General features: G+C 40.8%; 1 protein-coding gene across 42 annotated transcripts in view; it reads right to left on the reverse strand.

Moving 5' to 3' along the window:
- Positions 1–12,836, reverse strand: part of LOC108277079 (calcium/calmodulin-dependent protein kinase type II subunit beta) — a 72,859-nt gene that overhangs the window by 35,900 nt on the left and 24,123 nt on the right. For 24 of the 42 annotated variants that reach the window (XM_053686718.1, XM_053686739.1, XM_053686729.1 and 21 more), the window contains exons 7-9: positions 1,464–1,566; positions 1,273–1,356; positions 22–116 (exon numbers count right to left, since the gene is read on the reverse strand). In XM_053686718.1, coding sequence (XP_053542693.1) covers positions 22–116; positions 1,273–1,356; positions 1,464–1,566 — 282 coding nt within the window. Of the gene's footprint in view, positions 1–21; positions 117–1,272; positions 1,357–1,463; positions 1,567–9,236; positions 9,310–12,836 lie in introns of all 42 variants that reach the window. The other 18 variants (XM_047161015.2, XM_017489421.3, XM_047161007.2 and 15 more) reach the window with 1 other exon arrangement.

Below are 12,836 nucleotides of genomic sequence, written 5' to 3' on the forward strand. Positions count from 1 at the left end.
GTAATAATGTCCGGCACTTACATCATAGGCTCCGGCTTTGATCTGCTGGTAGAGTTTGTGCTGGTCCTCATCCCAGAAAGGCGGATAACCCACGAGCAGAATGTACAAGATAACACCTGTGCAGACATTTCACAAGAAAAAAGTATTATTATAGAGTTACATAAAATTCCTTGCTTACAGAAGTCCTATTTTTGTAATAGTTGCACTTAATATTACCAATTTGGACTAGTGCCATGGACTCTGAACATATGAGACACATGTATTTAAAATTTCAATTTTAGAATAAAAACATAGTTCTCTGTCCAATCATCTTTAATTGTTCAGAATTGTTTTTCAGAGCCATGTTTTCAGTTACCTAATCAAACTGGAGGAGAGGCTAAATGAAATAAATAACGTATTTAAGCAAAAACCCTCTGTGAAAACTTTCCCCTTTCTGAACTAATGTCTGTAGCCCTGTAACTAATCTTTGGTCCAGTGAGCTTCTCTGTAAATTGGCAGACAAAATGTACCTCTAAACTTCTGAATTCTTGCTCCCATCATGAGTTATATCATCAATAAAGATTAGTGAGCCTGTTCCAGAAGCAGCCACGCAAGCCCAAGCCATGACACTACCTCCACCATGTTTCACAGATGAGCTTGTTTGTTTTGGATCATGAACAGATCCTTTCTTTCTCTACACTTTGGCCTTTCCATTACTTGCCGAGGTTAATCTTGGTTCCAGAACATTTGTGGCTCATCTCTGTATTTCTTTGCGAATTCCAAACTGGCTTTCTGAGTCTTATTGCTGTTGAGTGGTTTGCATCTCGTGGTATGGACTCTATATTTCTGCTCTCAAAGTCTTCCTCGAACAGTGGATTGTGAGACCTTCACCCCAGCCCCACAGAGGTTATTAGTGATGTCACTGACTGTTGGTTTTGGGTTTTTCTTCACAGATCTCATCTCACAATGTTTCCGTCATCAGCTGTGGTTTTCCTTGGCAGACTCATTCCACATTCCATGTCTGTATTTTTTATTGGAGTAGCTGAACTTGTTTTTTTAAACTTTATTTCCTTATAAGTTTGTTGGCTCTGCTACAGTTATTTTTCAAGTATTCCATCCTGGCTGCTGAAATACTTTGCTGTCTGCGGTGTGGACATGGGTGTTGTTGTGACCTTTAAGAGCAGGAAATGCTGAGCAAAGATAGCCAGTAACAGACAAGCTTTCTACAGGGCTTGGTGTGTCTAAGAGAGAGAGACAGGATGAGAGAGATGGCAAAAAGAACATCTGACTCACCACAAGCCCAAATGTCCACGGGTTTCCCATAAGCCTCTTTCCTTAGCACCTCAGGAGACAGGTAACCTGGTGTACCTGCGAATCCTGCTCGTTGAGATATAAATATGGTTGTAAAAAAAACAATAAGTTGACAATCCCAAGATAGCTGAGACACCAATCAGATATGGCTAGTTTCAGTACAGGCTACATACCAAACCAGGCCTGCTGCTCTCCTTGCACTTCAATGGCTAGACCGAAATCGGCTAACTTCACTGCTGCATTCTTGCATTTGCTAGCCAGGAGCAGGTTCTCTGGCTAAACAAGGATACCAGAGTCTCAGATTACTGTAATAGCTTATCCACAAATCACACACACACACACACAAACACATACACACACACTGAAGAAACACTAAACAGCTGCCCCAGTCAACGTAAATACAATTTAGGAATGCATTAGTAACCTCGTATGATGATTATTATACACGACTGCATTAGTAAAGCCTTATTTTTGCAGTTGCAATAAGTAAATGTCTCAGTGATTGAGACGTGGAGATCACACTGCGGTTTGCGGTCACACTGCACAATGGAGGTCAGAGATCCAGGAGAATGGACCACATCAGGCCATCTCATCAGTCTGTGTATACATGTAACCTCGCCGCTGACTTCAGAGGCTGTGGCTGTGGGCTCAGTCACTTTACTCCCACTCACATACTGATGAACACGCAACGGCTCAGACCCTTACAACCATGCAAACATAGACACACTTATGCATAAAGGCACACAGTTTTGCAGACATGGTGTAAGCTACTACACATATGCCACCACAGATTTTATAATAATCAAAGCTGCAATTTGATGGTGTCCAGTGTAATCCTTTAAGTAAAAAAAACCTGAAAATTGTGGTAATCTGAGATTTAATAGTCATGGATTCAGCCCAACTGGCCTCTCAATCTTTTAAAGGTCTCTTGATCTTATTTTATTTTAATTGTGCAGTCTACAATACCATTTCTTTTTTTCAGACCAAGTATGACTATATTCCGATACGGATACTGAAATGAGTAGCCTACAACCTTAGTATTAATCAGGGGCATCATGGGACATTTTATTTTGCTCTGTCTACATTTCCCAAGTTTAAAGAATAGACAAAGCTCACACTTTTTTTTTCTACTAGGCTTGTTCTTCATAATGTTAACGGGTTGACTATAAACAAAGTGCATTAGCTAGCTGTTAGTTACCTTGGATCAACTATGGTTGCAGTAGAAAGTGGGTTTTGTTTCATTTCAGAAAATCTCTTCTGTTGTTTCCATTACATTGGTTGTTAATGACCAATTGTGTTTGATCAAGAACAACATACTGGGTAAGAGTTGTTCTTTTCACACACCTAGCTTTATCTGTAGATATTTTTCTTGCCTAGCCTGCATCATTGTTTGCAGTTGTCTGCTAAAAGCTATGAACTCGTGCCAAGTTTCAAGTTTGTTTCATCAGGTTCCTTGTACTGTAGTAAGATGGTGTAGTTCCTCTTCTTAATATTTTCACAGCACACAGTAGGCATTGCCTTGTTTGCATAATTAATTGTGAAACATTCCAAGATTGCTGTCATTTTGTATCGCCTGTTCAACAGCGCAACAATAGACACAAGGCTTACACCACATAGTATCGGATGTAGGTATCTGAACATTTTTCTCAAACAAGAAGTGAAGAACAACCGAAAACCCGACATCGCATATATGTGTCTGTCCAGCTGCCTAGGTAGGTTGATAACTGGACCTCAATGACGTACATACCCTTGAGAGCTGTACATCCATTCCATCCATCCGTTTTCTGTACTCCTTATCCTACAAAGGGTTGCGGAAAGCCTGGAGCCTATCCTAGGGGACACGGGGTACAAGGCCGGGGACCCCCTGGACAGGGTGCCAACCCATCGCAGGGCACAATTTAGAGATGCCAATCAGCCTACAACAAATGTCTTTGAACTGGGGAAGAAACTGGAATGCCTGGAGGCAACACCTGAAGCATGGGGAGACCATGCAAGCTCCACACACACAGATGGGAATCGAACCCCAACCCGGGAGGTGCAAGGCAAACTTGGTTATTTTATTGTTTACCAGAAAATGATAAACTATGAAATTAAAATGTCAGTATACATTTTTTTTTTTTTTTTTTTGCAATTTATAGGTGTCTATAACTGGAACAAAACATGCAAAAAGCTTTCAAGCACTCATTTTTATTTCTTGGGTGCTTTAATAGAAGTAATATAATATATACACCCATCAGCCATAACATAAAACCTGCCTAATATTGTGTAGGTACCCCTTGTGCAACCAAAACAGGTGTGCTGTGGTTCCTTTAGCAGCAGATCCTTTATGTCCTGCAAGTTGCGAGGTGGGGCCTCCACGGATCAGACTTGTTTATCCAGCACATCCCACAGATACTCGATCAGATCGAGATCTGGGGGAATTTGGAGACCATGTCAACACCTTGAATTCTCTCATGTTCCTCAAACCATTCCTGAACATTTTCAACAATTTGGCTCAGTTGGTAGAGCGGGTTGTCCACTAATCGTAGGGTTGGTGGTTCGATTCCCGGCCCGCATGACTCCACATGCCGAAGTGTCCTTGGGCAAGACACTGAACCCCGAGTTGCTCCCGATTGCAAATTAGCGCCTTGCATGGCAGCTCTGCTACCATTGGTGTGTGAATGGGTGTATGAGACACAGTATAAAGCGCTTTGGATAAAACCGCTATATAAGTGCGCCATTTACCATTTACAATTTCTGCAGTGTGACATGGAGCATTATCCTGCTGAGAGGCCACTGCCATGAGGGACTACTGCTCCCCTGAAGGAGTCTACAATGTTTAGGTAGGTGGTACGTGTCAAAGTAACATCCACATGCATGCCAGGACCCAAGGATTCCAAGCAGGACATCACCCAGAGCATCACACTCCCTCCACCAGCTTGCCTTCTCCCCACTGTGCATCCTGGTGCCATCTCTTCCCCAAGTAAGCGATGCACTCACCCAGCCATCAGCATGATGTAAAGGAAAATGTGATTCATTAGACCAGACCACGTTCTTCCATTGCTCCATGGACCAGTTCTGATGCTCACGTGTCCACTGAGGTGCTTTTGACAGTGGACAGGGGTCAACATGGGTACTCTTACCGGTCTGTGGCTATGCAGCCCCATACTGTGCATACTGACACCTTTCTATCATAGCCAGCATTAACTTTTCCAGCAATCTGTGCTAAAGTAGCCCTTCCGGGGGATCGGACCAGACAAGCTAGCCTTCACTCCCCACGATGATGAGCCTTGGGCGAACATGACCCTGTCTTCAGATCACTGGTTGTCCTTCCTTGGACCACTTTTGGTATTTACTAACTACTGCTTACTGGGAACACCCCACAAGACCTGCTGTTTTGGAGATGCTCTGACCCAGTCATCACAATTTGGCCATTGTCAAAGTCGCTCAGAATCATTTTTCCTGCTTCTAACACATGAACTTCGAGAACTGACTGTTCACTTGCTACCCAAAATATCCCACCCCTTGACAGGTGCCATTGTAACCAGATAATGAATGTTATTCCCGTCACCTTTTGGTGGTTTTAATATTATGGCTGATAACTGTGTAGGTATAGATAGTCTAGATGACGACGTGTGGGAATCTGACAGGAATTTATCAGAAATGGTGTGTTGATATACAAAATGCCATGTATGATAGACAAACTAGGATATCAGCTATATAAATTTGCCTACAATGCTATGTAGGTAGTATTTTGTGTTTTTGGACTGCATAACAGTGTCAGGTGTTTAAAAATAAATAAATAAATAAATAAAAAGAAAGAAAACCAAAAGGGAAGAAAAAAAAAAACTTAAATTCTGTGCGATATGAAACAAGAGACAACAGCACCTGCTAGCTGGTTTCATTATGATTCATATTGATAGCTGTGAAAGCCTCTATGACAGTTTCAAATCTGACGTTTTTGCTTCCTTTCAGAAACATCAGATAACACTGACTGAAACACAAAAAATTCATCAGCTCTAAGTTTCGAAACACACATGTACAGAGGTGACATATTTCCAGCCCGATAAAACATACATTTTTTTTTGTGTGTGTGTGTTTGCAATGCTGCAATCTCTCACTGTGTGCTTGGTACAGTGCTAAGTAGGTTAAGTTCCTTCCGCTCTGGTGGAAGCTGGTCTGGGTGAAAAAGTGGGTTAGAAGACAGAGGAGAAGAACAGTGTGGGTGTTGGAGAGCGATTCCAGTTCTCTCCTGCTCATCGCTGCCCAACTACAGCTCCCAGAAGAAAGGAGAGCAGGGAAAGAGAACGTGTAATGCCATAGCTATCTCCAATCACAGCTGCTATTCAGGGAAATAAGACGTGAACCACAATGACTGTTCAATGTCACGTCCGGGGAGTCCTTTGGGGAACAGAAATGTGGAGCAGAGTCTGGGAGGTTAAAAGACCTCAACATTCAGTCTTGAAACCCTTCACGTTCATGACCTCGTTCTTAAAGATGTCATAATATGCTTAAAGTCCCGCATTGAACTGTTCTAATAAAAAACCCCAGAACAGTTTTTATATCACACAGACTGACTCATTAAACCATTTATATTTGACTCCTGCTAAATCTCATCTCATCTCATGATTAATGAATAAACATAAGCTGATCACACTTAAATTGCTTGCTGCTGACTAAACCACGTTGCTGCAGATCTTTCCCCTTTAAAATGTGCCGGTACTGTATTTTTGAAAAGTACACAACAAACCAAAAGTTAATAAGAGTGAGACTGCTGTCCCCGATACAGAATGAAATGAATATTTGTAACTCTGAGGAATAGGTGTGTATACGTATAATAATTTACATCACAGCAACGAATGCTCAAATAGATAGTGGTTTGAAGGTGTAAATAAATTTTCCATAACAGCAGTCTTGACGGTAGTGCCAGGTGTACGGCAAATCACAAGTTTATATTATTGTGCTTGTTGATAAAGATGTATTATAATTTCTACAGTAACGATGCACTACATATAACAATAGTTAATATAGTGAAGTTTTCAGTAAGCAGACATTTATTTAACTATTATGGAAGGAGTCTCTAGTGTCAGCGCTTTGTAAAAGTCAGTACATTTGCCACCACTGGTAAATCTTCAGGATAGAGGACGTTGCTCGTTCCCGGTTTCTCGGTAATACGATAAGCTGCATTTTTAACTTCAACAGAGACAAAAGAGAGGCTGAAGTGAGAATAACTGGTTATATCTGAGATAACATAAGTGATAACCCAGAACTAATTTGTCCCACAAACATTTCACAACAATAAATAAATATAAACAGTTAAAAAGCATCATGTATTTCACTAATATATTAAAGTTGTAATCATTTGTGAATTGTAGTGGTAGGAAAAGAATAAAACACTTTGGGATGTGCTGTTATTACACCACCACTATGTTGCTTATTTTCTTATAATAGCATGCCCCAAAGGGTAGTGTTTTATTCCTTACATATCTAGATACTAAAACTTTTAAAATGCTATCATTACAATATCTTCTTTGATGTACACTCACTGGCCACTTTATTGTGAACACCTGTACATCTACTCATTCAAGCAATTATCCAATTAGCAGCAGTAATGCATAAAATCATGCGGGTATAGATAAAGAGCTTCAGCTTAAAGAGCTTCATCAGAATGGGGAAAATGTGATCCCACTGACTTTGACCATGGCATGGTCATTGGTGATCTTCTGGGATTTTCACACAGAACAGTCTCTAGAGTTTGCATAGAATGCTGCAAAATATAAAAAGCATGAGATAGGTCAGAAGAGAATGGCTAGACTGGCTTGAGCTAACAGGAAAGATCCATCCATCCATCCATCCATCGTCTACCGCTTACTCCTTTTCAGGGTCACGGGGAACCTGGAGCCTATCCCAGGGAGCATCGGGCACAAGGCGGGGTACACCCTGGACAGGGTGCCAGTCCATCGCAGGGCACAATCACATACACACTCACACACCCGTTCATACACTACGGACACTTTAGACTACACCAATCAGCCTACCATGCATGTCTTTGGACTGGGGGAGGAAACCGTAGTACCCGGAGGAAACCCCCGCAGCATGGGGAGAACATGCAATCTCCGCACACACATGGCCCCGGCGGGACTCGAACCCTGGGGGTGTGAGGCGAACGTGCTAACCACTAAGCCACCGTGCACCCCAACAGGAAAGATATGGTATCTCAAATAACAACTTTCACAACCATGATGAGCAGACAAGGATCTCATCTACCACATCGGGGGTCATTCCTGCCAGACAAGCACAGAAATCTGAAGCTACAGTGGGCAAATAAGAGGTTCACCCAAACTGGACAACTGAAGTTTGGAAAAATGTCACCTGGTCTGGTGAATCTCGATTTCTGCTGCAACATGGAGATGGTAGGATCAGAAATTGGTGTTAACAGCAAGCCGTCTCAAGACTGGTTCCATGACCGTGATAACAGTGATGCATCGTCCATAGGAGAAGGCATGCACATCACATATGCTATATATAAATGTTGATTTTTGACAGATAGCATTTTAAAATGTTGAGCATTCATCTAGAATAGGAGCTCACTGCCCCAGTTATCATTAGTGGTCACTAGTGGTAAAAAATGGGAACTGCAGCAAGTGCTGATAGAGGACCACTGGGAAAAGAATCACACTGCCCCATAGTTGGTCTATAGATGTTTTCAGTGGAGGAGCAGCAGACAGCACAGGCCGTCAAGATCTACTTTTATAGCAAATAATCAGAATTAAGTCAAATAAATTTCCACAAACAAAGGCAAAGTGTAAGTGCAGACAGTGTGTCTATGATGTACAGAACCATTTCTATTGTAAAGATTGGAGGAAGGCAAGGGAGAATATGGAGCAGATAATGTCTGTACATCAGAACTACATGTGCACCATGTTGAACTTGTTTCCAATACAAATGCTGAGGAAAATGAACAAGAAAATGTGTCTCGCTTTTCCAGTGCCTTTGGTTTTTTGGGGGGCTAATTTTATGTTTGGTTTCAGGTCTTTTGTATATTCGGGCTGGAAATTTTGATGAATCTGGTATCTCAAGTTAATGACATTAGTTAGAAAAACGGTACACCTAAAACCGCTCAAAATGAGCTGCTAGCCTGCATGCAGGATGAAAAAAAATTCACTGGATCGTCTATTCCATAAGTCAAATGTGATAGCCTCTTGGCTTCATTTTGTTTGAGGCTATGTCATTTTTTTTTTTTTTTAATCTATGTCCAAAATCTAAATCTAAATAACCATGAGCCGCTGCTGCACAACTATAAGTTCAGCGTACTTCAATGGCCTCCTCAGGCACCAGATCTGAATCCAATAGTTTGGATTAGATTCCAATAGCTTTGGAATGTAGTAGAACGGGAGATTCACCACATGAACGTGCAGCTGAAAAATCCACAGCAGTTATGTGATGCAATCATCTCAACATGGACCAAAATCTCAAAAGGGTTGTTTCTGACACCTTGTGGAATGCATGGCATGAGAAATTGAGGCTGTTCTGAGGGCAAAGTGGATCCTATGCAGTATTAGCTTGATGTTCATAATAAAGTTGCCAGTGAGCATATATACAGTATTAATAACAATCAGTACCAGCACACACAAAAAAGTAACAATATTTAAACACAGACAAGAAATTTTTTTTATAGATAATAAACCATTTTTTCTTTATGCCAGAAGCAAGCATATTCACTCATGCAAACTCATGACATCAAAATCACAAAATCATGATACATTTTATAAATGAAATAATTGTACAACGTAGTGGTATTTCCTATGTATCATTTGCTATCACATATACATACTGTATATACATCATTATCATCTTCAGGAACTGTTCATTAGGGTGGAGGGACACAAACGCAAACGAGTGCATTGACACGTGTGCAAGCATGCAACCGCGGCGAGGCAGTGGAAAGAACAAGAGCCGTCACTCACCTTGAGATCTCGGTGCACCACACCCATTTGGTGGCAGTGAAGCACCGCCTCCAGGATCTGCTGGATGCAATGACTGCATGCAAACACCAGGGGGCGTGTGTTAGTTGGAGCAGTGCTACATTCTCTCGTGCACAGGCACAGGCAGGGAATGGAATACTACAGCTATGCATCACACATACCATACTTTTGATTTTGATAAAGGTCTTAGTTTTTGAAGTATAATATCTACAGAATATCTGTTGCTATCATTGGTTCAAGTGCAAGGTTTGAAAGCCCCTGATGAAAAGCGGGGAGGTTGTGTTTCTGAAAGCTGTGCTTCAGAAAAAAGAGAAAGAGCACACAAAGCAGATTTGATAACTGCCCAGACTCAAAGACTCCAGAGAATGCTGTATTACCAGAAAACCCATCAAAAGACAAATTTAACACATGTAGGTACCAAAGCAGTCTAACAAGTCTGTTTTAAGTATCTTTCACCTCATACTTTTTTAGTAACACTTTACTACATGTTCAAAAGAAAAAAAAAAACTCCACTTCACTACCTTTTCAAAACACAATATCACTACATTTCTATATGTGATAAGGTGAAATTTTTAGCACCAGACATCTTTAAAGACTCTAAATTCCTAAAAAATCTCAACTTTAAAACATTAATACTCCTCATCACTGTAATCTAGCTGTTTATAAATATACACTTTGCATTCGTCACACCAGTTAGTTCAATTTCAATTCAATTTATTTGTATAGCGCTTTTTTACAATAGACATTGTCTCAAAGTTAGTATTGTGACAGCTAGCTATAAGCAATCAGCTAGTTTGTACCTTCAGAGATTTTATACTAGCTAGTGTGAGAGATTAGCAATAAAGCTATTAGCTAGTCTTAGGTAATGTTTCCCCATTTATCATTTGTAAATAAAATCAGTGTTTGGTTTGTGAATCTTTCTTGTATTTTCATACTTTCAGTATATTACAGAGTGTGTACTTTTTTCGGTTTTAACTTGAATGAAGAATGTGCCCATCAAATTGTACCAGAGGATATATTTACTGTAGATTGCTCGTTTACTTTTACTAAAGAATTTGTGTGCTTTTAGCTTTAAGGGTGGGAAAGAATTAATGATTTGCATCCGTTTTTATTTCTCATTGGCTGCATGTCCACAATAAATGCAGTGTACCACACGCAAGGATGTCAAAAAAAAAAGTTACAACTGGGGTTGAAATGCTGAGCATTAACACTACTATGTTGTGTTACTGGCACAGGAAGCGCCAAATGACGCTATACCACTACAGCAAAAAGCCCTCCGACCGTCAGATTGTCACACCACCACCCACGAGAGAGAGAGAGTGAGGGAGAGAGAGAGAAAGAGAAAAAGTGAGGGACAGGAAGAGAAAGAAAGAGACATACCAAAAAAGAGACCAAAAGAAAAAAAATCCAGTTAAATAGAAATAAAGACTAAGAAATAAAGACAGAGTGTGCTTGAGACAGGGAAGGAGGAAACAGAGGAGACAAGCAGTAGGAGGATGCAATGAGACAGGCAGAGAGAGAGAGAGAGAGAGAGAGAGAGAGAGAGAGAGAGAGAGAGAGAGAGAGAGAGAGAGAGAGCGAGAGAGAATGCAAGTGTGGCAGGAGCTCCTGAAAAAAAAAGGCATGTGGATATATGGCAGTGTGTCAGAATCAGGATGTGGACAGTGTGAGTCAGGCTGTGTAGGCGCAGGCTTCTGATTTGCTGATTATATCTATATCACTGTTACTTAGAAGGTATATAACCACCTTCCTTCCAACTCTGTATCTATCAACTGTACATAGCATTGGCATCCAATAATATAACTGTTCAGACCATCCATGTGGCTGACACCAAATTCCTGGTACATCTTGTACTTGACAAATAAATATTCTGGTGCTTGCAGAGAGAAACAGGATGTGTAAAGTGTTCCTGGAGGTGTAGGAGGTGAAACCAGCAGATATTCAAATATTCAAGCATTCACTCTATGGGGTTGTTAAGTTCTGAGAGCGATGAGTTCTTTCTCCTTAAGTTTCCTCACTGTTGCCATAGCAACAACTAGTAATACTAACGGAGACATCAATAATGTTATGTCCATTACTGCTGAAGAGTCTCACTACTGGAAATCCTTAATTCAGATAAAGGTGCTTGACAAAATGATCAGTGATTGAGAAGGGCATAATCTGGTCCTTGGATTTTTTTAAAAACTTTCATTTTAGTGGTCGTGTTAATAAACTTATGCTTTGCATAAGTATCCAGCACCCCTTGAACTTTTCCATATTTTTTAGTGGTCCATCCAGGAGCTAGAATGAATTTAATTGGGATTGCAAGTCATGAACCAGCACAAAATAGCTTATACCTGTTTGGGAGTGAAGGGGTGAAGGGGGGAAGGGGGGGTGGGGGTGCAGGGACTTCTGGAAATGTATCAGGCAAAGTTCAGTTACAAAAGAATATCCCAAACTGAATATGAGAAATTGAATCTCTCACAGAAACTCGGTAAAGACTGCATTAGTTACAGAAGCAACCAATGGGCCAAGGGTAACTCTGAAGGAGCTGAAGAGATTCACAGTTCAGATGGGAGACAACCATTGCCCCGACACTTCACGAAGGGAGCCATATGAAATCCCATTCAGAGACAATGAATAATTGGGGGGGGGGGGGGGGGGGGGGGATTCTCTGGTCCATTGAGACCAAAAATAAACTTTTTGGGCTGCATTTGACAGAAGCCCAACAGTACTCATCACCCTGAGAACACCAATACCATAGTGAAACATGCTGGTGGTAGCATCATATTGAGCATAATCTTTGGCCTCCTTGATCGAAGAGTTTAAATGCTTATTCAAGGCACTGTAGCAAGCAACAATGTGAGGACTGTTTTCTGTATATATGATATAAAATACAGAAACAACTACAGCAAAGGTTATTTATAGAATAAGGAAGGTGCCATTATATCAATAATAGTTTACTAAACTGGTATTTCAGCAAAATTTGTATTACATTATATTAACTATATTAATTTGTATTCAGCAAAAGTGGTATTAAAGGCAAAATCCACATTACATTCTCACAGGAATAACAAAATCATACAGCATTAACCAATAAATTAGCACCAGAATCCCTAAGCAGATCACAAATATTTCAATATAAAGAGACCTAATGTATTTCAGTTTGGACATTTCCTTTAACGTGAATGTTCCCAAACAACATTTATTAAATAACCTATACAACATATTGGAGAGATAGATAGAGATCTGTGTGATAGGCAGTGGGATAGTGTGAATCCTAAGCTAACATCACACAGTCTGTACATGACACACTCATGTGGCACAGCAAGAGCCTCTGAATTCCAAAACAGTAAGGACAGACAGATTGGGCTTCCCTTTGCCCTGGCAGCAATGCCAAATGTCCTATCAGATGTCCTTCTAGTGAGCGAGTGGACAGCATGGTCTTACTAGTGCCTTTTCGCTTCCTAGAGACCGGACATGCCGTCAAATCCAGCACACACACACACACACGCACGCACGCACACGCACGCACGCACGCACGCACAGTGGCTATGCCTGAGTGTATGAACAATTTCAGATAAATAGCCATCACAAAATACT

The sequence above is a fragment of the Ictalurus punctatus genome, chromosome 16 (genome assembly GCF_001660625.3).
Source record: "Ictalurus punctatus breed USDA103 chromosome 16, Coco_2.0, whole genome shotgun sequence".
Lineage (NCBI taxonomy): Eukaryota > Metazoa > Chordata > Actinopteri > Siluriformes > Ictaluridae > Ictalurus > Ictalurus punctatus.